The 27,564-nt window shown below is 46.3% G+C and overlaps 1 protein-coding gene across 3 annotated transcripts in view; it reads left to right on the top strand.

The window, feature by feature from the left end:
* Positions 1–27,564, top strand: part of ANO10 (anoctamin 10) — a 244,512-nt gene that overhangs the window by 31,489 nt on the left and 185,459 nt on the right. For all 3 annotated transcript variants that reach the window (XR_014475034.1, XM_083188677.1, XM_083188679.1), the window contains exons 8-11: positions 500–574; positions 14,244–14,426; positions 19,845–20,036; positions 21,327–21,455. Coding sequence is in view for 2 of the 3 variants with exons in the window: in XM_083188677.1 (XP_083044803.1) it covers positions 500–574; positions 14,244–14,426; positions 19,845–20,036; positions 21,327–21,455 (579 nt within the window). In the remaining variant the exon portion in view is untranslated. The remainder of the gene's footprint in view (positions 1–499; positions 575–14,243; positions 14,427–19,844; positions 20,037–21,326; positions 21,456–27,564) is intronic.

Raw genomic sequence — 27,564 nt, 5'->3', positions numbered from 1 at the left:
AAATAATTAGCTTTACCTGTGGATCTTTTAAAATGTGTCAATAAGTAATCACCTGCTGGATGACCTGGAAAACGTGAACTGTGTGGGATCCTGAGGATCGAGTTTGAGAACCCCTGATCTGTATATATGTGTGTATGGCAGTGTTTTGGACCCAAAGGGGATGTCAAACACAACCGATCTGGGTCGAATTCTCAGCCCGATATGTCGGGATCGGGAGAAATCGGACTAGTGTATTCAATTTCTAACATTCTTTAGAATGTTACAAATTCTAATTCATATCAGTTAAGCCTATTGAACACGTTTTTTATCAATTACCGTGTAAGAGATTATTTTGAGACTATTATTTTTGACTATGTTCTTTTGCATTAGTCTAATATTGTGTTTAATTAAAAATATCCTTGTATAAAAAATGTATTTGCTTAAGAATTTATGAATAATGTAATTTCTCATCTGAATTCTATTATCTGAATTCTATTAATGATTTCCTTTTATTTTCCAGTTCAATAGCGTTAATTGCTTTGCATCACTTTTCTACATAGCCTTTGTCATGTGCGATTTAAAACTGTTACGCCAGGTGAGTGCATTGTGTACACATTTTCCTGTTCAGTTTATAGCTTTGGTAAATTTACAGTGTGACATCTAATTCCATACCTGGGTTAGCAGTGACCTGTGTCTGAAGTGCATTCCTGCATAGTTTTGCTGGGCTGTGTGTATTTGTGTAGGAGGTGAACGACAGTACATGCTAACTACATAACTTGTTATGTATGTGTTTATAACTAAACATATGACAATTATACAGTACATTTGATATCAAAGATACTGCGAATAAGCACACAAAAAGGTTTGGTCCTATGCTAGGAATATTTATGTAGTTTCAGTGATGGTAACTGTAATAATAATAATAATAACAACAACCAAATCTGGACTATTATATCTTATAATAAGTATGTTCTATTGGGTTTATTATTCAAGCAGCAGTCACATGTGCATACTCAGACCACAAGAAAAGAATGAAAATGAGCACACAAAGCAGGAGCGCTCAAGAATATAAAACAATTTTAATAGAAAAATTAAAATACAAATAAAATGTAAGCAAGCAGTGAATTACGGTCTAAATCAACAGTTGTCAGTGTTAAACTGGTGATATTGACACTAATTATGGTTTCAGTTAGTCAGCTAATTGAAATAATGTTACTCTGATAGTCAAGTACTTGAACAAGTTCCATTGGTTGGATCCTATACCCTGGATTAGTGCAATGATTCCAAATCTTTTTTGAATCATGGCACCCTAGGGTATCAACATTTATTCACGGGTCAGTTATGTGTTAACTAACTAGGGTCAGTTATGTGTTACAAAGCAGGATTTGTTTCTGTTTGTACACATTTTATTATTGGCAGCCACCAGCACTGGTTTTGCCCATAAATAATTAACCATAAGTAATTTGAATTGGTCCTGGACCACCAACCCAGGACACCCCTGCAAGTGTCCCAACGCACCTCAGGGAGCCACAGCACACAGTTTGGGAACCACTGGAGTAGTGGATTAAAAGAAAGCAGTCCTGCTGTGACAAATATTTGTTTTTCAGTTAGTAGGTGTTAGTATGATGTTATTATATTTACCACTCCTGCTGCAATTGATTGTAGTTGCTATTTTAAGCCAGATATATAAAAGTGTGCATGGGTGGCCATCCGGATGGTGATATAAAGGTTAACCGCTCCCGGCTTGGTAAGCACTCCAATTCTGACTGATCTGGATCCACCTTTGTAATGATCACTGCAGGGTTAAAGATGAGCACTGGTACCAAAAGAAAAGACTCCACTTATGCGTTTCACCACCAAGATATTTGCGAATTTGCACAGCAGATGATTAGCGACGGACTGCGCATGCATATAGGTCTCAGTACGCATGCGCAAGGCCATCCTGCGATTAAATTCTGCTACTTTTTCTGATCACTGGCCATACGCAAGTGCAAGGTGATTGGCAGGAAGTAGGTGTCTGGGGGTGGTAACTGGCAGTTTAGTGGGAGTGCTAAGAAAAATGCAGGTGTGCCTAGGAAAATGCTGGGAGTGTCCATGGCAATGTTAGGCTTGCCTGAGCATTTTATGGGAGGGTATGCCTTTTTGCCGGATATGCCTTTTTTTTTTCATTGCACTGCCAAGTAAGGCTCTGGCTACACTGAGCCTGCGATGATTTGTGATGAGTGTAAAAATCATTTAATGGTGAGCCTATTACGATGGGTTTTGGACATATTTGCAAAGCTAGAAATCGATCTGTAGCCATTCACGTCCATTCACACAGCAAGCACATTGATTAGCAATGTGGGATTTCTCTCTAGCGGTTGTGGCTTAACCGAACACTGGTCGTTCAAATTTGTGGCCTTGCGATCAGGTGTGAATTATCTTGCAATTAAAAGTTCATTTTGTCAAGACTTAAGGCCCCCATACACTGATTGCGACCAATCGGCCCCTTAAATCGGACCAAATCGTCCCTCCCTGACATGCCATCGGGCCATCCGACCACCCGCTCCTCCTGGCGGTGAGGCAGCCAGGAAGCAGGGATGCATGCGATCCATCACAATGGATCTCATGCATCCCAGCTGCTGTGAAGGTACCGGCGGCTCACAGGCTGTCGGGTGTCCGTACACTGCTGCGAGACATCGCAGGCAGTGTATGGGCACCTTAACAGTATATAAATGCTATTTTGGCGTTTAAAGTGTCTATTTTTATGCAGCTACTTGTAACATGCATGAATTTTTGGCATATTTTCTCTGAAATTCTGGCGGTGTGAGACTTTTGTGCGAGTTTGCTGGTTGTTTTAAAACAGCAATCATCTACAAGGAAAAACATGCATGGTATTTGCCTTGTAAATGATTTTTGATAAAAAAAAAAAGTCCCACACCTTCAGAACTTGGAAGCGTCCCAAAAGTTTTTCTATGGGGATAGGGGGAAGGGGAGTTGCTACTAATGTAACACCATTTAATACTTTAACTGCTACTGCTCCCTATTGTGATGCTTTGGGGCGGGAAGGTTGTGCTGGCCTGGGGAGCCCGTGCTCTGGACTTGAACCTTAGGAGTATTAGGGACCCACCTGTTAAGGTCACCTAGTCATGGTAGGGGGCTCATACTTTTTTCAAAAACAAAACATGCTGAGAACTTGAATTCATGTTTCATTGCACAGTTTATTATAATTGTTCTGATTTTTCTTAAGCCAGGTAAGTGGACGACTTGACTCTTGCACAGTAGATGACTTTTTAAAACGTAGCACTTATTTTGGCCCTTCTGATATGCTCAATATCATTAATGATGCGCGGGTATATAAAATATATATAAATGAATAAATCTGATCATTGGTTCACAAACCTTCTTGAATTATGGTGCCTTAGAGTATCAGCTTTTTTATTCATGTCACCGTGAAGTCAAAAGTTGTTTATTGAAAAATTCAGAAAAAAATAAACTTGATTACGTTAGCCCCACACAGGGCTGGTGTAAAGGCCCCCATACACTAGTCGATTTTGGTCAGATTTAGGCCAGATCAGTCGGATCTGGCCTAAATCGGACCAAAATCGGCTAGTTTTGATGTCCCCTCAGATCCGATGCGCGGTCCCGTGCGCATCGGATCTGCGTCGGGTGGTCGGACCTGCTGCACGTCCGACCACCCGACTTGGGACCTAGTGGGGCGGTGCGGCGGTGGAGGGAGCAGGGGGGGCTGCGGACACTGCGGGGGACACAGGCGGCATAGACCCGGGCGGGGGGAGCCGGGAGCTGTCAGCACTGAATAAAAAAAAAAAAGCCCATACAATGAATGGGCGGCCTGTGATTGGCTGAGCGCTCTCTCAGCCAGTCAGCAATTGGCTGAGCGAGCGCTCAGCCAATCACAGGCTGCCCATTCATTGTATAGGCTTTTTTTTCTAGCACTGATAGCTCCCGGCTCCCTCTGCTCGGCTCTATGCCGCCTGTGTCCTCCGCAGCGTCTATGTCCCCCGCAGCGCCTGTGTCCCCCGCAGCGTCCCCAGCCCCCCTGCTCCCACCAGCAGTCCCCCCCCCCCCCTGCTCCCCGGGTTTTTTACATGTGATAAATCGAGACGATTTATCACATGTAAAAAATGGCACATCAAGTGCCAATCTAATCAAGCAGCCGGGGAAGCTCAGGGGGAAGTCGGGGGCGACTTGTCCTAAGGACAAGTCGCCCTAGTGTATGGGGGCCGTAAGGCTTCTTGACACCCTAGGCAAAACTTCAACCTAACTAAACCACCACCACTTCTTTCAACCTCACACTGCCACCAATACCCACTTTCCAGCCCCTCAAGTGAAAATGTGGAGGTTGCGTCTTAGAAGTTCACAGCTGCCACCTGCATTAAGTACAAAAAGGATGTCTTCCTAATAGATGGGATTTGGTCATTAGGTGGACAGTGTCTAGGTCAACAGTCAAAAGGTCGACTACTATTGGTCAAAAGTCAAAAGGTCAACACAAGCATTAGGTTGACATGAAAAAGGTTGACATGAATTTTTCAAGATTGTATCTAAAAAAAAAAAAAGGACTAAGCATGGCGAGTGTTTGTGGTACACTTGTACGGTGTCCATGTCGACCAATGTCAACATAGGCACCAAAAATGTGGGAAAAACTCATGTTGACATTTTTGCTTGTGTCAACCTTTTGAGCAAGAGTGGTCTGAGGCAGTTGAAACAAAATCCCCGATCAGCCACAGCTTGTGCTGGCTTATGGGGCTAATTGAATAGCCTCCTTATGTATGAAATGTGTTATCTCTCCTGTATTTGGCAGCTCTGCTACATGTGTGGCAATAGCCACTGATTGCTGAGGATGCCATGTTACACGGTCTACAGATGAAGCTGCTCCCAGCGCACCGATCGCCAGCACCCGCCAGCGAATGTGGCGTGCGTACATTATGGACGCTCGCACGCCCCATTCTCGGCAATGGTGCGCGAGCATGTGAGACGCTCGCGCATCCACATTTGCCGGTGCGCCAGCCGCCAGATACCAGGCGTACTGGTAACAAAGAGAGCGGCTCCATCTGTAGCTCAGTGGGAACAGCTCAGCTGCTTAGCTCTGTGAATGCTGGGCCTCTTCTGTGAGATCACCTTGCTGTGTGTACTGTATATATCGCTTACACAACAAAATGCGTCACTTAAAATAACTACAGAGTGTGATTTTACACAGTCAGCTACTGCACTGGCTGGCTTAACATTTCCACTGATCTTCCCTGTTAGAGCTATTCATCACCAGTAACAGGAACATGACTGGAACCATGCATTTTTCTCTATGCAGAGACCTCAAGCTTCATTTTACTCTGTATATAGAAAACTTTTAAGTGGCTTCCAAATTATTGCCTAGTTAACTTTTAAGTGGCCACAGCACTAGTGTGCATACTGCCTTATACACACACACATATATGTATGTATACTGTATATGTGTGTGTGTGTGTGTGTGTGTGTGTGTGTGTGTATATACATACCTCCCAACTTTGCCAGTTCAGCAGGCGGGACGCTGAAATTTTCGGGGGTGTGGCCTAATTTTGGGGCGTGGCCTATACTCGTCGCTCTCCCGCTAGGCCACGCCCCCATTTTGCCGCTATGGGGGCATGACCCAGAGGCTCTGTGAGCCTCTAGCCATGCCCCCAGCCCCCTGGCTGCAGGAATAGACGCTGTGCGCGTGTGCACAGCGTTTATTCCCCGCTGCTTAGCAGCTGACAGGGGGGGCTCCCAACAGCCCCCCCACACCTCGGGACACTGCCGCCCGCGGGTGGGACAGCGGGACAGGCCCTGATAATCTGGACTGTCCTGCTAAAATCGGGACTTTTGGGAGGTATGTATATACATACATACATACATACATACATACATACATACATACATACATACATACATACATTTTATTGAAATGTTCAAGGTGATACAAAAGTATTACAAAACTACCATTCAGAAAAGCGTAACAATGGATCATAATAAAGCATCCATACTGAGCAGCTTTAAAGTGACACTAATCCTCAGCAGCTAAATCGAGATGAAGCTCCACCCTGCCCCCCAAAAATATGGTGCCCCAAATCCCCACAGGGGCACCGCAGGTACACAAAAAACAGTACCTGCGCTGCTTTTATCCATCCGGAAAGAGAGCATCCTGCTCTCTACTCTACAACGAGCAGTGAGGAAGGGGGAGCAGCGGGCTGGGTGGCAGGGGAGCTCTCTGGCTGTCTGTGTGAGTAAGCATCCTCACACAGACAGCCAAAGAGAGAAGTCTGTGTATTTTATTGGCAGCTGCTGCAGACTTCTCATTCAGGACTTCTGGCGCACTGTCTGGCAGCCTCTGTACTGTGATCCTGCGCCCCAGTGTCGCATGCTACCCCCCCCCCCCCCCCCGCTAGGGCTGCGGAGTGGTAGTTATGCCACTGCTAATCCTATAATCTTTCTCCTATGTATGTAATCTCCTATATATTTGGCTACATCTGTCACTCAAAGTGGGTGTCTGTGTCTATAACGCTCTGTTCCTGGACTTTCCTCTTAATGTGTGATTGCCTTCATCTGTGCTGAACACCTTTCTGAGAAATTAACCTGTTTAAAACAGGTGATGGCAATCATACATTAAGGGGAAGTCTAGAAACAGAGCATTGTGTCCCTCCTGGAGAGGGTCATGTTGGGAGGTATGTGACCGAGAACCAGCCCAGTGAGCCCACAGACAGTGCCAGACACCCACTGCCTTCCCATGTTGCCCAGCACTGCTACTCCACAGCCACCAGGTGAGCGCCCCCCTCCCGCGATTTGCGGCAAACCCCCCCCCCCCCCGCGCGCCCCCCCCTCCCGCGATTCGCGGCAAAAACACCCGCTCCCCCGCGACCCACCCTACCGCGATTCGCAGCAAAAACACCCCCGCGACCCCCCCTCCCGCGATTCGCTGCAAAAAGAACCCCCCCACGACCCCTCCCGCAATTTGCGGCATAACCACGACCCCGCGACCCCCCTCCCGCGAATCGCGGCAAACCCTCCCCCGTGACACCTCCCCCCCCCCGATTCGCGGAAAAAACACACCCCCCCGCGACCTCCCTCCCGCGGTTCGCGGCAAAAAGAACCCCCCCGCGACCCCCCTTGCACGATTGGCGGCACCCCCCCTGCGACCCCCCTCCCGCAATTCGCGGCACCCTCCCCCCCCCCGCAATTCGCAGCAGCCCCAGGATTAAATGGCACATGCAAAACACTGACATGGCTATGGTCGACAATGAAAAAGGTTGACATGAGTTTTTGAAGATTTATTTTTAATTTTTTTTAATTTTTTCATATTCATTGTCATGTGTCGACATGGACACCAATGAAGTGGCACACTTATGTCAACATTTACATGTGTTGACCTTTCTGTGTTGATTTTTTCTTGTGGCGATTCGCGTCACACCCCCCCCGCAACCCCCCCTCCCGCGATTCGCAGCACCCCCCGTGACCCCCCACCTCCCGCAATTCGCGGCAACCCCCCACCGGAACCCCTGTGAACCCCGCCCTCCCGCGATTCGCGGCACCCACCCCCGCGACCCCCCCTCCCGCAATTCGCGGCACCCCCCCCGTGATTCGCGGCAGCTCCAGAATTAAATTGCACATGGAAAACACTGACATGGCTATGGTCGACAATGAAAAAGGTTGACATGAGTTTTTGAAGTATTTTTGTCATTTTTTGAATATTTTCATATTCATTCTCATGTGTCGACATGGACACCAATGAAGTGCCACACTTATGTCAACATTTACATGTGTTGACCTTTCTGTGTTGATTTTTTTCTTGTGGCGATTCGCGTCACACCCCCCCCACACACACACAACCCCCACTCCCGCGATTCACGGCACACACACACACACCTCCCCCGCGATTCTCGGCACCCCACCCCGCGACCCCCCCTCCCATGATTCGCCGCAACCCCCGCCCCGTAACCCCCCCTCCCGCAATTCGCGGCACCCCCCGCGATTCGCGGCAGCTCCAGAATTAAATTGCACATGGAAAACACTGACATGGCTATGGTCGACAATGAAAAAGGTTGACATGAGTTTTTGAAGTTTTTTTTTTTTCATTTTTTGAATGTTTTCATATTCATTTTTATGTGTCGACATGGACACCAATGAAGTGCCACACTTATGTCAACATTTACATGTGTTGACCTTTCTGTGTTGATTTTTTCTTGTGGCGATTCGCGTCACACCCCCCCACCCCCCCTGCAACCCCCACTCCCGCGATTCACGGCACACACACACCCCCCGCGATTCTCGGCACCCCACCCCGTGACCCCCCCTCCCGTGATTCACGGCACACCCCCCGCGACCCCCCCTACCATGATTCGCTGCAGCCCCCGCCCCCGTAACCCCCCTCCCGCGATTTGCAGCAACCCACCCCGCGACCCCCCTCCCGCGATTCTCTGCAATCCCTCCCCTCCCGCGATTCGCAGCATCCATCCCCCCACAACCCCCCCTCCTGCAATTCGCGGCACCCCCCGCGACCCCCCCTCCTGCAATTCGCGGCACCCTCCGCGACCCCCCCTCCCGCGATTCGCGGACACCTAGGTTGCAATACAGGGCATCTTTCATACAATTCTAACCATATTTCTCATATACAAACGTTCACAAATTCAGGGGGCGCAGCCCCTTACGACGGTGTGAAGAGCGCCCGTAGGGCGCGATGAATCACCTAGTATAAATATAAACAGTGAAGAATACTTACTGTATGTGCAAATATTTTTGTGATAGTATTTTGCCTAGGCTATATCATTATGCTAGTTATTTGGCTTGCAGAATATACCACAAAGCACAGTTGCCATGAATTGCCGCCTCCTTAAGTACAGTATGGTACTTTTTCCCTCCTCCCAACTCTCTCCTAATAATCTTATTGATGGAATGGTTATTTCATAAATCTAGTAGCTCTGTACTTGGGCTAATGCAAGGGATATATGGTATGTGATATCATTAGAAGAGCAGGATGCTGTCATTGTGGGAGTTCCAGGCTTGGAAAGGGGCAGGGGTTATAATTATTCTCAGAGCCTGTATACTGTAGATGGATAGCCCAAAACTAATTAGCATATACATTATTCTTTGCGACGAACATTAATTCTAATTATGCTTTTAAGGTTACTGTCTTGTTAATAAACTAACTGAAAATGTTGCCATTGAAGTCTTTTGAGAATGTCATACAACAAAATGAAGATGGCATACTAAGCTGCACATTGCAGCTGATGTTTCTAGGAACGGATTCATTCTACATATAATATTATGGATGGGTATTTTATTGATTATTTGACTACTAGCTTAAATAATTCTCATCTGACATCTGTCTGCGTAATAATACTGCTGGTCTCAATTACTGTAATGGGCATCCGATAAAATAACTGCATGGGAATAAAGTGTACAGAGGTTTTTAATTTGATCTGCTTTTATTGATAGGAACATTAATAAATTCTGTTGTCGTGTAAGGGTATTTTTCATTGAACATATCTGTTCTTTGTTCTTGTTGTGGCTATAACCACTAGGGGGAGCTCCTCACATAATCTTCATACTTTATACACACCCATCTCTTTCTTCCTGAGATGATTCCTAGCCATTGCAGTACACTTTATTCTTCATACATTGCCATGGATACAGAACTATTATTCCAGTAATTCATAATAAGCACTTTCATTATATATACATACATAGCCGTCATGGTAAATGTGACTGTATACGCACAGCATTCTGGTCAGATTTCATTCAAACAATAATGGCTTATATCTCTCTGAAGGAAGCATACATTTTAATTAAAGTTTCCTAGAGTATTATTATTATTATGGTACTCTTTACCTAGAACGGCGCCCGCGATTAGAATCGCGGGCGTCGGGGGTAAAAAATCGCGGGCATCGCGGGTAAATCGCGGGTAAATCGCGGGTACATCAAAATCGTGTACCCGCGATGACCGCGATTTTCCCATAGGGAACAATGTTAAAAAGCTTGATTGACCGCGATTTTACTTTAAAATGCCTCAATGCCCGCGATTTTCACATAGGAATCAATGTTAAATGGGCTACAGAGCCCAAATAGGCACAATTAACCCTTAAATGTCACCCCAATTTTTGTACGCCACCCCACGATCCACGCCAATCCGAAGCGTGGCGAGCGCAGCGAGCCCGCGAGGGGCGGCGGTACGCGTCCTCTGACCTTTTCATGCCCTACCATCCACGTCGGCGTGGAGTTGAGAATAGAATAGTGTGGCGAGCGCAGCGAGCCCCGCGAGGGGACGCGGATACCTTCACAGTTATACGCGTCCCCTCGCGGGCTTCACAGGTATCCGTGGCGAAAAGCGGACACCTGTGAAGCCCGCGAGGGGACGCGTTTACCTGTGAAGGTATCCGCGTCCCCTCGCGGGGCTCGCTGCGCTCGCCACGCTTCGGGCTCGGTGGCTCGCTACGCTCGCCACACTATTCTATTCTCAACTCCACGCCGACGTGGATAGTAGGGCATGAAAAGGTCGGAGGACGCGTACCGCCGCCCCTCGCGGGCTCGCTGCGCTCGCCACGCTTCGGGTTGGCGTGGATCGTGGGGTGGCGTACAAAAATTGGGGGGACATTTAAGGGTTAATTCTGCCTATTTGGGCTCTGTAGCCCATTTAACATTGATTCCTATGGGAAAATCGCGGGCATTGAGGCATTGAATGCAAAATCGCGGTCAATCAGGCTTTTTAACATTGTTCCCTATGGGAAAATCGCGGTGATCGCGGGCATCGCGCCGCGGCCGTTTATGTACTGCCCGCGATGTCGCGATCACCGCGATGGGCGCCGTTCTAGGTAAAGAGTACCATTATTATTATTAGTATTATTAGTATTATTAGTATTATTTATTATTATTTTAGTTTCTAAAAGGCAATTGAAAATGATGTCATTGGCTTGGATTTTGGACTTCTTAATACTGAAACGTCACATTTCACTTACGCCAATTGCAGAAAAGGTTCCTACTGCGGCATACTTTTAGTATATAAGTTTATATCATGATAATTAAATATGAAGGTACTCTTTACCTAGCACGGCGGCCATCGCGGGCATTGAATGTACTAAAAAATCGGGTGCGACGCGACCGACGCGATGCCCGCGATTTTCCATAGGGATCAATGTTAAATTTCTTAATTGACCCGATTTTTCTGTTCAATGCCTCAATTGACCCGATTTTTCCATAGGAAACAATGTTAAATGGCCCACAGAGGCCAAATAGGCACCCTAAAGTGAGAAATGGCCCCCACAATTGTTAACGCCACCCCACGATCAACGTCAACTAAAAGCGTGGCGAGCGCAGCGGTACGCGTCCTACGACCTTTTCATACCCCCACTATCCACTTCGGCGAGTAGTTGAGAATAGAATAGTGTGGCGAGCGCAGCGAGCCACCGAGCCCAAAGCGTGGCGAGTGCAGCGGATACCTGTGAAGCCCGTGAAGGGACGCGTTTACCTGTGAAGGTATCCGCGTCCCCTCGCGGGGCTCGCTGCGCTCGCCACGCTTCGGGCTCGGTGGCTCGCTGCGCTCGCCACTCTATTCTATTCTCAACTCCACGCCGACGTGGATAGTGGGGGTATGAAAAGGTCATAGGACGCGTACCGCCGCCCCTCGCGGGCTCGCTGCGCTCGCCACGCTTCGGGTTGACGTTGATCTTGGGGTGGCGTTAACAATTGTGGGGGCCATTTCACACTTCAGGGTGGCTATTTGGCCTCTGTGGGCCATTTAACATTGTTTCCTATGGAAAAATCGGGTCAATTGAGGCATTGAACAGTAAAATCGGGTCAATTGAGAAATTTAACATTGATCCCTATGGAAAATCGCGGGCATCGCGTCGGTCGCGTCGCACCCGATTTTTAGTGCATTCATGGACCGCGACGCCCGCGATTTTTTTACCTGCGATGCCCACGATCAAAATCGTGGGCGCCGTGCTAGGTAAAGACTACCAATATGAATTTGTTCTTTCAAAGACTGGGGGTAAACTGACTGTAGCAAATGGGGTATGGGTCATTCGGTTGACCCATATTAGGTTTGACATGCATTGGGTCGAACACTGAAGGTCGGCGTGGATTAGGATGACATGGGTAAGGTCGACAGAGTTGGAAGGTCGACAAAAGCATTACAGTAGGTCTACAAACAGTCCAAAGGTCAACATGAGTTTTTCATGTTTTGTTTGAGCTGAATGTCGACCTAGTCGGCATGGGCACCGTCAAAGTGTCCCATCACATGACTCGCTGCGCTATTTTATTCTCCCGCCATGTCCTAGTAGATGGTAGGGTATGAAATACCTCCTGTCTGCGCATGTCCGTTAAAAAAAAAAAAAAAACATGTCGACCTTTTTACTGTCACACCTAATAATTGTGTTGAACCTTCCAACCCTGTCGACCTTACCCATGTCGACATATTATATCTGTCGACCTAAACTATGTTAAACTTCAGTGGTCCACCCAATGCATGTCAGCCTAAATAGTGTCGACCCTATGACCGTATACCAGCAAATGAGTTAGTCAGCTCCGATAATATGATGGATAGGTGTTTTCTAGATGTTTATATACAGTAATTGCAGTCGTGTGGTATTACAATGATATTAGCTGCGTTCACATTTCTCACATGTATTTAAGTCATGGAGAACAGAAAGCGACATGAAGGTGCTATATTCACGTAATTACATTCTATGGGAAATAAGGTACTCTTTACCTAGAACGGCGCCCGCGATCAGAATCGCGGGCGTCGGGGGTAAAAAATCGCGGGCATCGCGGGTAAATCGCGGGTACATCAAAATCGTGTACCCGCGATGACCGCGATTTTCCCATAGGGAACAATGTTAAAAAGCCTAATTGACCGCGATTTTAATGTAAAATGCCTCAATGCCCGCGATTTTCTCATAGGAATCAATGTTAAATGGGCTACAGAGCCCAAATAGACCCAATTAACCCTTAAATGTCACCCCAATTTGTTTACGCCACCCCACGATCCACGCCAACCCGAAGCGTGGCGAGCGCAGCGAGCCCGCGAGGGGCGGCGGTACGCGTCCTCCGACCTTTTCATGCCCTACTATCCACGTCGGCGTGGAGTTGAGAATAGAATAGTGTGGCGAGCGCAGCGAGCCACCGAGCCCGAAGCGTGGCGAGGGGACGCGGATACCTTCACAGGTAAACGCGGCCCTTCGCGGGCTTCACAGGTGTCCGCGTCGCCACGGACACCTGTGAAGTCCGCGAGGGGACGCGTATAACTGTGAAGGTATCCGCGTCCCCTCGCGGGGCTCGCTGCGCTCGCCACGCTTCGGGCTCGGTGGCTCGCTGCGCTCGCCACACTATTCTATTCTCAACTCCACGCCGACGTGGATAGTAGGGCATGAAAAGGTCGGAGGACGCGTACCGCCGCCCCTCGCGGGCTCGCTGCGCTCGCCACGCTTCGGGTTGGCGTGGATCGTGGGGTGGCGTCAAAAAATTGGGGTGACATTTAAGGGTTAATTGAGCCTATTTGGGCTCTGTAGCCCATTTAACATTGATTCCTATGGTAAAATCGCGGGCATTGAGGCATTGAATGCAAAATCGCGGTCAATCTGGCTTTTTAACATTGTTCCCTATGGGAAAATCGCGGTGATCGCGGGCATCGCGTCGCGGCCGTTTATGTACTGCCCGCGATCCCGCGATCACCCCGATGGGCGCCGTTCTAGGTAAAGAGTACCGGAAATAATTCTAATTGGCTCCATAATTTTAAAGCATAAAAAGCTTCCTTTTAGAGGATTTCAAACCTCAAGTAACGCTCATATGTATGACTAGATGTAGCTTTGATGAAATTATATTTACCGTATAATGCAGGTCAAAGGGCAGTGTTGTTAGATCAGCGTCTTCTAATATCAGTATCATCCAGCTATGACGATAAGTTGGCATTGGTACACATGAAGAGGTATACTACTGTATATATTTGCATTTAATCCAGTTATTGACTGTCATAGAATTGCTAGATAACCGCAGTCCTGTATGTATAAGTGTTCACCTTTTTCTCCCTGGTACCCCTTGATTAGGCTTTTCATTTATCAGTACCCTCCTCTCAATTTAAAAAATATCCACAGTGTTTACGAGTGAAAGTGAGCACTTATGCGTATGCTTATCAGTGTCCTTATATTAAGGAGTAGCAGATTTTATTTTGTATTTTATGTGCCTTTGTATCTTTTCATTTTCTCTTTTGTTTATAGATCTTTGTACATTTTTACTTTTCTTGTTTGTTTGCTTTTTTTCCTGTGCAGAGTTTGGCAACACTACTTATCACCTCACAGTTCCTTAACCAGATAGTGGAGGCTATCCTTCCATACTGGATGCAGAAGAGATACAATCAACAAATAAAAAAGAAAGTCAAAACATTAAAGGTGGACACTGAATTCTCATTATTGGAGCAAATTCACCTGGAAAAAGAAATGAATGTGTACCTAGTAAGTACTGCTGGTGTACAATCAGTATACATGTATTGTAGCAGGGTTTGTAGGAGACTGAATGATAACACTTTAGATTACAGTAGCTGTGTTTCTTCTTTGTGTCAATATATTTATGCTTTGTGTACTCTATGTCCTGTACACATTGCACAATGCAATACAAAAACTAATTAAACTAAGATGCTTTGAGAATAATACAAATAGGTATAAACTATTTAACCATTTTGAAAGTCTAAATATATATATATATATATATATATATATATATATATATATATATATATATATATATATATATATATATATAGTTTCATGATTTATAATCAGGGTTGGCTGTAGAGATGGAACTGCAGCACAAGTTACAATTCAAATAGGGAAGCCACACCCAGAGCCAGATTAAGGAGGGGTGGGTGGGGGGAGACTCAGGGGGTCAGTACCCCCGGAACCCCCTTTATCTAGGCCCCCCCTGTGGTCGGCATGACGTTTTTTTAAGCTAAAGGTTGTGTGCATAAGAAGTGGGGTAGTGCTGCAGCTTCAGCTATCTGCTGATGTGACCATGATTAATGGTGCTGAGCATCAGGAGCTAAGGCAAAAGTGTGCACTGCATTACTGCATAAGGGGTCAGAGGCTGAGAGGCTTGTGCTGAGCTCTGATTGGAGGAGCTCATCACATGCTTCTCAGACCTGTGGAGGACAGTAACAGCAGCAGCCTCATCATGGGAAGGTTTTGTCAGAGGCAGCACTGAGTCTGTGAGGTCTCCTACAGAGCAAAGTACAAAGGGACAAACACAGGCTTTTCATGTGGTGTATATATCTCTTATATATTTGGCTACATCTGTCACTCAAGTGTGTCTGGAGCTGTAACGCTGGGTTGTGGACTTCCATCTTAATTTATGATTGTCATCACCTGTTTTAAACAGGGTAATTGATAAGAAAGGTGTTTAAGCACAGGTGATGGTAATCCATAAATTAAGAAGAAAGTCCAGAAACAGAGCAATGTGTCCCTCCTGGAGAGGATCATGTTGGGAGGTATGCACCTCCCTCCCCCCCATTCACGGCATCCCCACGATTAAATGGCACATGCAAAACACTGACATGGCTATGGTCGACAATAAAAAAGGTTGACCAGATTTATTTTTCACTTTTTCAATGTTTTCATATTCATTCTCATGTGTCGACATGGACACCAATGAAGTGCCACACTTATGTCAACATTTACATGTGTTGATTTTTTCTTGTGGCGATTCGCGGCACCCCCCGCGACCCCCCCCCCCCGCGATTTGCAGCACACCTCCCGCAATTCGCGGCACCCCCGGTGACTCCCACAATTTGCGACACCCACACCCCCCCCCCCCGCGACCCCCCCTCCCGCAATTCACGGCATCCACCCACGACCCCTCCTCCCGTGATTCGCGGACACCCCTCACCTCCTCCCTCCCCCCCCACCCCCGCACGCGATTCACGGCAACCCCAGGATTAAATGGCACATGCAAAACACTGGCACGGCTATGGTCGACAATGAAAAAGGTTGACATGAGTTTTTGAAGATTTATTTTTCTTTTTTGGAATGTTTTCATATTCATTCTCATGTGTCGACATGGACACCGATGAAGTGCCACACTTATGTCAACATTTACATGTGTTGAACTTTCTGTGTTGATTTTTTCTTATGGCGATTCGCGGCACCCCCGCGACCCCCCTCCCGCGATTTGCAGCACACCCCCCGCAATTCGCGGCACCCCCGGTGACTCCCAAGATTCGCGACCCCACCCCGTGACACCCCCCCCCCTCCTGCAATTCGCGGCACCCTGCGACCCCCCCTCCCACGATTCGCGCCAACCCCCCGGGCCCCCCCTCCCGCGGTTCACGGTGCCCCCCACGACCCCCCCTACCGCGATTCCCCACCCTGACCCCCCCTCCTGTCATTGCGGCAACCCCCCGCCCCCGCGACCCACCCTCTCGCGATTCACTGCAACCCCCCGCGCCCCCCCCCCTCCCACAATTTGCGGCACCCCCCCTCCCGGAATTCACGGCATCCACCCACGACCCCTCCTCCCGTGATTCGCGGACACCCCTCACCTCCTCCCTCCCCCCCCCACCCCCGCGCGCGATTCACGGCAACCCCAGGATTAAATGGCACATGCAAAACACTGGCACGGCTATGGTCGACAATGAAAAAGGTTGACATGAGTTTTTGAAGATTTATTTTTCTTTTTTGGAATGTTTTCATATTCATTCTCATGTGTCGACATGGACACCGATGAAATGCCACACTTATGTCAACATTTACATGTGTTGAGCTTTCTGTGTTGATTTTTTCGTGTAGCAATTTTTTTCCAGTGACAACTATGAACTATGTGCATGTCAACCTAGACATCATCAACCACTTCTTTGTATAATATATAACACCTGTTCTGTTTTACTGTAGGTGTTTTAAGTCAGACCTTTTACTACTACTATTACTGTTTATGTAAATGCATTCTGAATGACAGCAACATCCTACCATCCTTCTACAAGAATATATAACCAACTAGGTGATTCATCACGCCCCGTACCCCCCCCTCCCGCAATTCATGGACCCCCCGCCCACCCCCCCTCCCGCGATTCGCAACCCCCCCTCGCGCAATTCACGCCCCTCCCACGCTTTGCGGACCCCCGCCCTCTCCCGCGATTCGCCGACAACTGCGCCCCCCCTCCCTTGATTCTGCGCCCCCCCCCCCCCCCCCCCGCGCCCCTCCCGCAATTCACGGCACCCCTAAGCCCCTCTTTAGTCCCCCGTATACTCACACACCCCTATCACTACCCAGCTTCCTGATCTCCTGCACCGTAACTTCCACCACTGGGGAGTCGCTGACGCTGTTTTGCCCACATGCCCCTATCATGCCTCATAGCCCAGCCTCCTGCTCTCATGCACCCGAACTCCCACCCAGTAGGAGGAGACACTGACTAAGGGCCACCATCCTGTACTGCCACGATGGACCCTCACCCACTGGCAGAAGCTGCACAGTATCTCCCACCCTCCTCTTTAGTCCCCCTTATGCCCACACACCCCTATCACTACCCAGCCTCCTGTTTTCCTGTGTCGTGACCTCCGCCAGTGGGGAGCCGCTGACTCAGAAACACCCTACTATACTATTGCACACCCACATAAACAACACGCACACACACCCCCACACCCACAAATGTCACTGTACCTCCACACTATCAATGTACATCTTACTCTGTAACTGCTTTTTAATTAAACAAAACAATACACACCCCTTCCACATCATATGCTCTCTATTTAACACATTTCACCTATAACTCAAGTTGCAATACAGGCCATCTTTCATACAATTCTAACCATATTTCTCATATACAAATGTTCACAAATTAAGGGGGCGCAGCCCCTTACGACGGTGTGAAGAGCACCCGTAGGGCGCGATGAATCACCTAGTATGTGTATATATATATATATATATATATATATATATATATATATATATATATATATATATATACATACCCCCCCTGCAGTTACCCATTATCCATTGACCATTGATCCTTTAACCTGAGCCCTATGGGCACTTCCCCATTAGAGCTTTCAGATTATTAGCCTAACAGCAGGTTTGTACGTACTCTCCCATGTCATTTTTTTCCCTAGTCTTTCTGGCCACCTCCAGTTGAAGACCACATACAGATGGAGCTTAGCCCATCTTTGCAGGGGCTGGCGATTCTAACGCCAGCCCCGCCATCCCGCCATTCCCACCAGGGGGCGCGCGCGGACCCCTGGCAATGGTGCCTGCCTCCTGTCCCCGCCGCCTCCCCCACCGTTTCCGCAGGTACCCCTCGCCACCCTGAGCGTCCCCTAACCCTGCCCGTCTCCCTGAAGCGGAGATGGGCAGGGACACGCAGCGTCCACGCCGAGAGACTGGGACGCGCGTGAGTGTGAGACTCACGCATGTCCCAGTTCAGTGTAGCCCCTGTCCGCAGGCACTGGCGAGCCCCGGCAAGGATGGCAGGGGCTACATCTGTATATTATGGGTACAACTCCCTGATAATACAGATGCCCTGGCTAACATGCTTACCCATGGAGTTTATATTTACTCTCCCAGCCTCACCTCTGGAGCTGCCACTGATTATAATAATTTATGTGAATTTTTCTGGGGCCCTCAACTTATTTTTATTTCATTGTTCAAGCTGGTGTTTGGATGGATTATAGGCAGTGTCAACATCGATTGTCAAAAAAATCAACACCATATGGTTGAAATACATATGCCGACACAAGTAAAAGATAAACATGGCTATGGTCGACACATGAATAGGTTGACATGAGTTGCTAGAGGTTTTGTTTTCATACTGGGGTCCTTTTCATACTGTACCATCCATGTGTACTCTGATTGTGAACACTGTAAAGTGTGCCAGGCAAGGCACCTGGCCCAAAGCATGGCGAGCGAAATGGTACATTCATTGGGGGTCCATGTGCTCAGGTGTCGATACTCACGTCGACCCTTTCTGTGTCAATCTTTTGCTTGTCTACCTTTTTCCAGTGTTGACCTTGCGCATGTCGACTTAATATATTACACCCGTTCAATTTTCCTTTGGCAGTGTATGTATGTATGTATGTATGTATGTATGTATGTATGTATGTATATATATATATATATATATATATATATATATATATATATATATATATATATATATATATATATATGTATGTATGTATGTATATGTATGTGTGTCATTAGACAGTTATATTGGTGGTAGTTGCTTTCTGAATACAATTTCAGTCTGTGCAACTTCAGAGACAATAAACAACTGTGACATATAGACATGACAAGAAAGAACAGTATAAAGCCAGAAAGGAAGCTTCTTCCATATCCTCAAGCAGAATAATTAATTGGTTTCTCTTACAGTTATCATGTTGTATACATATTATCAGAATAACTATCCTTTTTCTAAGGTTTATTTATGCTGAAGTTGTACATAGACAAGCAATTGTCATCTGTATTTCATACAATAACACAGGTTGCTGAACTATAATAGGATATACTAGTTAAAAGCCCATCAATGACAGCTACTGCAATGTACTTTCACTTTTGAGCTGTGACAGTCTTTACCCCACAAACTCTCCCCACCCCCATTCCCTGTATCTGTTCCTACCTCCAATTTATTTACAGCTACCTCTCCCCATATCCAGCAAGTTTGAAAAAGATCAGCATCCCTGCAAAAATTGCTTTCACTTTCTGTTATGACATCTTTTAGCACACAAAGGAGTAATTTGATTCGCCTGCACTTTACCTCATTGAGGTGAGGAGTAGTTAGCCTATATACTGTAACTAATTTAATTAAGTATAGGTTTCTATTTAAAATGATTTATCATGTTTAATATTTTTAAAACTGAATCTAATTTTGATTATTTTCTCCTGATTTCTAGGGAACATTTGATGATTACTTGGAGTTATTCCTTCTGTTTGGCTATGTCAGTCTATTCTCATGTGTATATCCACTCGCAGCCATTTTTGCTGTCCTTAACAATGTGACTGAATTGTACTCGGATGCAATAAAAATGTGCCGCGTTTTCAAGCGTCCATTTTCTGAACCTTCTGCCAGCATTGGAGTATGGATGGTAAATGCACACTATTACTATTACTACACTATTGCTTTTGCATACTGTATTTTACTGTTTAATATGTCCTGTAGATTACTGAATTTAATAATATTAGACATAATTTAGATGTTTATATTTACCTGCCTATAGGGCACATTGTTTCCCCTTCCGCAAGCTGTACTCAAATATCTAACATTGACTGATTGGTTTGTAGTCTACTTGGTAATGGAAATGCTTTGTACAGATTATTGATATTACTTATTGGTGGGACCTGGTTGGTTTCAATACGGTTCTTATTGGTAACAGTGATACAGAGTAACAGCAGTGGTCACTAGCAATGAATTTGACAGCGGTAATGCAAATAACAATGGTCTCATCTTGACAAACTGCTACAAATAGAGGAGGTGTTGGGAAAGAGATTCTGCCCATGCGTGTGAGGTGGGGGGGGGGGGGGGGAGTGGATTTGAGAGATGCTGGAGGTGCAGGGGAAATAACAGGACTGGTGTTACCAGTATGAGCAGTTAGCAGCGATACCCCCTTTCAACAGTGCACAAGAGCAACGAAGAATGGAGGGGGACAGCTGAAGTGTGCTCACATAGGGGGTTATTTTGGTTCACTCTTTCTGACAAATTCCTTCTTAGATGGACAAAACTATGTGCACTGCAGGGGGGCAGATGTAACTTGTACAGCGAGAATTAGAAAGAGTGAACCAAAATAACCCCCATAGAGAGCAGGGAAAGGACGGCAGTGGAGAGAGAGAAGCAGGCAATGGCAGCACCCCATAAGCCGGTGTGGTGCGTGCATGGGCAGCACTGCCGGATAGATGGCAGATCGCTGTACTGCCACTGTGGGAGATGTCACTTTCCCTCACTGGCCGTTCCTTATTAATTAACTGTGCTGGTGGAAGCAAGCATCCCGCGACCATTAAAAAAAAAAAAAAATTAGGGGTGCCTCAGGTTGGTGGTCCAGAACCAATTCAAATTATTTAAGGTCAATGAAATACTGTAGGTAAAATCAGTGCTTGTGGCTTCCAATGATAAAATATGTGAATTATGTTCCTCACCACATAACTGGACCTAAGGATACAATTTAATCACAACTTGTTTAATTTAATATTTTTTTCTGAAATTCTCAGTAACAAACTTTTGGCCTGGGGTGCCGTGAAAAATATTCTTATACTGTAGGGTGCCGTGATTCAAAAAGTTTGGGAACCACTGAGCTAGTGCATTGTAAGACCCTGAGCCTTGTTACAGAAGGGTGTTCTTTGACTTACTGTAAGTCATTTGTGTCATATCTGTTCTCTTTTAGTTGGCGTTTGAAACCATGGGAATTATAGCAGTAGTCACCAATTGTGCTCTACTCGGGATGTCTCCACAAGTCAAGGCCGTATTCCAGGATTCAAATTTAGACCTGTTCTTGATGGTGGCAGCAATAGAGGTACCCCATAGAGTATTTCTTTTATCTTCTCACTTTATTTCATTGCTGCTGTTTTTCTCGCTGTTCCATGGTAATATATTGCTAGCCCTATGGAAGAGGGGATATGGTCATTCGGTTGACATGCTTTGGGTCGCTCACTGAAGGTCTACATGGAATAGGTCAATATGGTTAAAGTCGACAGGGTTGGAAGATCCTCATTATGTAGACATGAGTTTTTTACTTTTCTTTTTAGCCGATGTGGGAAAATAGAAGTGTTTCGAGCACAGCAAGGCACCGTGCCTGAAGCATGGTGAGGGGACTCGCTACACTTTGACGGTGTCCATGTTGACTGTATCGACATTTGGGACAACATTTTTTTGGAAAGCTCATGTTGACCTTTTGACTGTCGAGCTTCCCATTGTCCACATAATGCTTTTGATGACCTTCCAATCCTGTCGACGTAAGCCATGTTGACCATCAGTGGTCGACCCAATGCATGCTGGCGTAATATGGGTGGACCCAATGACCCATACCCATGGAAGAGTCGCGCTCCCTTCATTTAATGATCAGTGCAGGTACATTGGAGAGTGCTGCAGTCTCTGGAATGATCCTTGAAGGGAACTGAGTGGAACATTCTGCACATACCGTATGAAGAATAAGTGTTTGCTGTCTGGCTGGGCCGTTTTGGAATGTGCATAGGGACATGGATTTTTTTTATTTTATTCTTTTTTTCTACAAATGTCAATATGGAATTGTCATGGCCACTTAAACACAATTCTGTTCTGTAACGAAGGCAATGACATAATGTCGGCGCTAGCGTGTCGCTGCATAGAAATGATGTGGGCTGTTAATCAAAGTGACCTTTTACAAAGAGCAAAACATTTTTTCCTGAAAATACAAATTGATGGATCTGATTTACTTCAACACTGATGTAAGATGGTATGGAGTAGATTATGTACGGTTCCAGGGCTATTAAGAAGTTGTCTAATGATGCCTGGTGTTCTTTAAATTTTAAATGATTATTTTTGCACTCTGTTGCCAGTGCTTTATGCTGCAGAGTACAGAACTTCTCTTGACTTTGTTCCCTGGCTCGTCTCTGTCATGTGCGGGGAAAAAGACGTAGACCATTGTTAGCAGCAATATCATGATTGCAAGTTGTGCAGCATCTCATTATAATGTGCGATACTGTGAAAGCACATTATAAAATTGCTCAAGATATAATGCAGTATGATAAAGTAGCATATGATAATCAGTCGTGATTATCAAGGGAGCTCAGGAAAGTATGGGATTGGGAACTCAATTATACTGGAAACATAACACCAAACAGCTAGAACGTGATGCAGTGCAGAGATCAGTATTACTGCACTAAGAAACATATCATATATTAGTGTGATATGTCTCATATAGTGTAGTAATAATGTTGGCATAAAAAACCTAATTGGAGGACCACTTTCACAGGAAAATAAACCACTAGAGCAGTGGTGGCCAACCTGTGGCTCTTGAGCCTCATGCGGCTCTCCCCCTTGTAAAGTGTGGCTCCTACTCCCACTGCTGCCCGCCGTCCACCGTCTGTCCCAGTCCCTCCTGCTGCCGGTTCCCTGAATCCCTTCTCCTTCTGAGGGGAGGAGAGCGCGCATCTCTCCTACCCCTTACTGTGCATCCTTGTGACTGGGCCGTTAGCCAATCAGAGCTCGTGGGCCAGCAGCCAATCAGGAGCCAGCCAGCGAGCTTAAATTGGTGGGCGGCCCAGTCACAGGGAAGTGAGGGGGGAAGGACTAGGAGTCACGCGGTGTGCTGTGCTCTCCTCCCATCGGTGACATGACAGGAGGACTGCAGGGGGACACCAGACTGTCCTCTCCCCGCCTGGCAGCAGCAGCAACAACGCTGAGTGCTGCTGCTGGGAAATTTGCACTGTGGGGGCATAGCAGATTGTGGCACTGTGGGGGCATAGCAGTTTGTGGCACTGTGGGGGCATAGCAGTTTGTGGCACTGTGGGGGCATAGCAGTTGGTGGCACTGTGGGGGCATAGCAGTTGGTGGCACTGTGGGGGCATAGCAGTTGGTGGCACTGTGGGGGCATAGCAGTTGGTGGCACTGTGGAGGCATAGCAGTTGGTGGCACTGTGGGGGCATAGCAGTTGGTGGCACTGTGGGGGCATAGCAGTTGGTGGCACTGTGGGGGCATAGCAGTTTTTGGCACTGTGGGGGCATACCAGCTTGTTGGCACTGTGGGGGCATACCCGGCACCGTGTGGAGCATACCTGGCACCGTGGTGGGCATATGTGTATCTGGCACTATTGGGGGCATATGTATATATGGCACTGCACTATTGGAGGCATATTTGTATCACACCCACCCAAGGGGTCAAAATAGACCACGCCCCTTTTTTGGCGCATGCGCCTTCGGCACGCGCATGATGTCGGCTCTTTAGCTTGACTACCGATATTTTTCGGCTCTTTACCTCTGATCGGTTGGCCACCCCTGCACTAGAGGATGTCAAACCATTCATGACTTTGTAGTGTTGAGTACAGATGTGTCCTCCTACACCAGGCGCGTCTGTAGCTGGGCTGGGGAGCGATGCAGCTGTGGGCGGGCGGAGTGGCTGTCCAGCCTGCGCAGCGCGACCTCTGACCGTCTGCTCAGATACTGCCCGGCATTGCACTGCGCATGCGCAGTCTTATCATAAAATCCCAGGATTGGAAGCTCCAATCCCTGGATTGAAATCCCGGTGTTTTTGGGGCCAACTGTTGAAGCTGTTTGTTGAGACATATCTGTAGGTCACTGTACCAATGAATAGAATGAAAAATAATCTATATATAAAAACATGCCCAGTTCTATGATCAGGATGATGCAATATTGTGAACTGTTGATAGGTTTATCTTTAAATTATACATTTTTATATGGCTAGATTGTGGAAATTATAATACCGTATTTTTTCCTCCCTGATGTATGTTATCCAACCCTAGAAGCTATTGTCCCAGCAAAAAAACAATGCTATTAGGTGATGTTGATTCAACAGTGTTGAAGGGAATAAGGACCGATTTTACTTTCTAACATGTCATTTCGTTCAGTGATGAGTTTTCTCATCACTAAATTGGCTATCCTCACAGTCCAGAGAGGTCCCTTTCCTCACACCTGATTGGCTGTCCTCACATTCTTCCGGGTACATCTTATTCACATAACTAAAACAACAGGGATTAACAAAACTACAATGCTCACTTATACCTCAATTATGCATAAAAAGGGCTCCAATGCGATCGGCCGTGGCTTTTTCTACCAACAGTTCACGTTTTCCAGCACACACCACAGGTACACAGGTGCACTCATTACTAACACATTTTAAAACATCCACAGGTGGAGCTACTCATTTTACTTATGTAAAGAGACATGGAATACGTTAACTGTTGGTAGCTTTTGAGGACTGGAGTTGGCTACCCCTGGTATATAAGGTTAAAAAAATTCATAATAGTTTGATACGACATACCAGGGTTGCAACATTGGCATTTTTAAGTTCTGGAAAATACAAGAACCATTTCCCATATTAACCATAACCATATTAAGCTTCAGAACATCTATTGCTGGCCACACATCAGACCAACTTTCCTCCAACCATCCAACTAGTTGCTTGGATAAAATAAAAATATGGTACTGGATGGGAGCAAAGGACAATCAGAAATGTGCTCATAAACCCAGTAAAAAAGGACAAAAACATTCAGTTAAATTGTGTAAATCAAACAGGTTCAACTACAGTACTGTGTCTGAGCGACAGTTTTTGTCCTTCTCCAGATTTTGGGAGCAGGAGGGAGGGATAATCCATGACTGCAGAACCGCCTTTTGAGCTGCTGCACTTTAAACCTTTGCAATCTTTTGCGTTTCAGGGATAATCCAAAAATTGCCCATTCCGCATTAAACGGGAGGTAATTATCAAATGCTCAGTGACAAAAGCCCTGACTTGTAACCAGAACCTGTGAAGCAGCAGACCAGTCCAAACAGTGGGGTAAATCAGCTTTTGGGGTGTGACCTTTAGGACACTCATCTGAATCTGTCATTCCTGCTATTTATATTAACAGTGTCTTATATCAAATTCATGTGCTCTTTACAATTGGAATCAGTGATAAAACAAGCTGGGTAGTTACTGTACAGTCAAAAAGGTAGGAGGGTCTTGCTCGCAAGCTTACAATCTATAGCAGGGCTGGGCAATTGCAGCCCTCCAGATGTTGAGGAACTACACATCCCAGCATGCCTTGCATCAGTTTCAGCATGGCCACATAGCAAAACTAATGCAAAGCATCCTGGGATGTGTAGTTCCTCAACATCTGCAGGGCCGCAATTGCCCAGCCCTGATCTATAGGGATATGGGGCCTGATTCTGGTTGGTTTGCAAAAGAAAACTCCTCCTTTCATAGACAAACCATGTGCACTGCAGGTGGGCAGATGTAACATGTGCAGAGAGAGTTACATTTGGGTGAGTTATTTTGTTTCTGTGCAGGATAAATACTGGTTGCTTTATGTTTACACTTCTATTAAAATTTCAGTTTTAACACACCCCAGCCAAATGTAACTCTCTCTACACATGTTCCATCTGCCCAACCTGCAAGTGCAGCATGGTTTTGTCCATTAAAAAAGAAGTTTGCTTTGGCAAACCAAACATTAAAGAACATTTCATGGTGCTGCGCAGAGGGTAATAATCTGCATGACGTTTATAAGCAACATCGCTCAGGTGAGTTTCAAAAAATCCGATAGCCAATGCTTCATATCCGATTGTTGGTACACTATGATTTCCCGACATTCAAAATATTTTCGGCAGTCACAATGCCAACATTCATTATGCCGACATGGTAAAAAGGTAGACATTTAAAATGTTGACTGTCAAAAAGTCAACTAAGGGGGGTATTCAATGTCAGGGTCACGGCAGTCGAGCTTGCTCGACCGCCGTGACCCAGTCCCGTTCTCGGTCAGCTTGACCGAGAACATGCAGGCGGGATTCAATGTCCCGCCTGCTGGGGAGCGAAAAGGGGGCGTGGCCACGAGTTGCGGCCGGGAAGAGGCGAGCTGCCGGCAGCTCGTCACTTCCAGGCTGTTCTCGGCAGAACGAGCACGACAGCTAGTGATGTCGGGCTCGTTCTGCCGAGATACTCTGCTCAATGCTGTCGGGGAAGACAGCATTGATTAGGGCCCGGCAGGCATCTCCCCGATGGGAGGTGCTCGCCGGAGATTGAATATCCCCCATAGGCTTTTGGGGGTTGTCTATGTTGAAATAAGTCGACACAGACACCATATAAGTGTACCGTGTCCCCTCGCATGGCTCTACTGCGCCTTGGAGTGTCCACTCTTTTTTTTAAATTTATTTCTGTTATCACCTGCAGTAGATTGAGGTTGCATGGTTGCCAGTCAGTTCCTGATTGGTCAGTATATACTCCATAGGAAATGTAATTACTCAGTTTGGACATGAGCTCCCATTTTGGAGCAGTATTTACTGCAGCGGTGACTGTTTCATTATTAGGATTCTTCCTCATCAGCTATTTTATTTACAAATCCAAGTGAAGAAAAAAGGTCTGTATCTATACATCAGCTATTCTACTAAGAGCTTCCCAGGATCTGTATTCTAGACAGGGTAATAAAAATAGAGGACATGGTCACATATATTACTCAATATATCTCTGTTACAAGGCGTAATAAAAATGCAATGGCGATGTCACAAAGGTTAGATAGTCCAATATATCATAATAATTGAGTAATATATATGTCCTTGGTTTCTTGTCTATATTGGGATTGCTCCTAAAACTCCTTTGTCCACAGTCACAAGCAGGCCGTCTACTCTGTACCCTTGGAACTGCAGTTGGATGTATTTCATAATAAGCTGCTGTACCCTGATCTGACATTATTTTCGCCTGCCAGTGCAAGGACGGTAGCCATGGAAATAGAGCATGGCGGCGCGTGTCTGTGCAGCATGCTTTATAATGAATTCCAAATCTTTCAGAAGGTTAATCAGCGCCACAAATGATTTAAATCAACCTATTTCTTCTTCCTGTCTGCTTTCCCAGCACCTACTTAAGTGTCTTGAAAGGAGCTGCCAATCATGGAAAAATATTATTCCATCTTGACAATTTCTTCAGAACCCTCATATTTCATT

This window comes from Crinia signifera, chromosome 5 (assembly GCF_055691185.1).
Source record: "Crinia signifera chromosome 5, ASM5569118v1, whole genome shotgun sequence".
NCBI lineage: Eukaryota > Metazoa > Chordata > Amphibia > Anura > Myobatrachidae > Crinia > Crinia signifera.
This window is presented reverse-complemented; position numbering and strand designations above follow the sequence as displayed.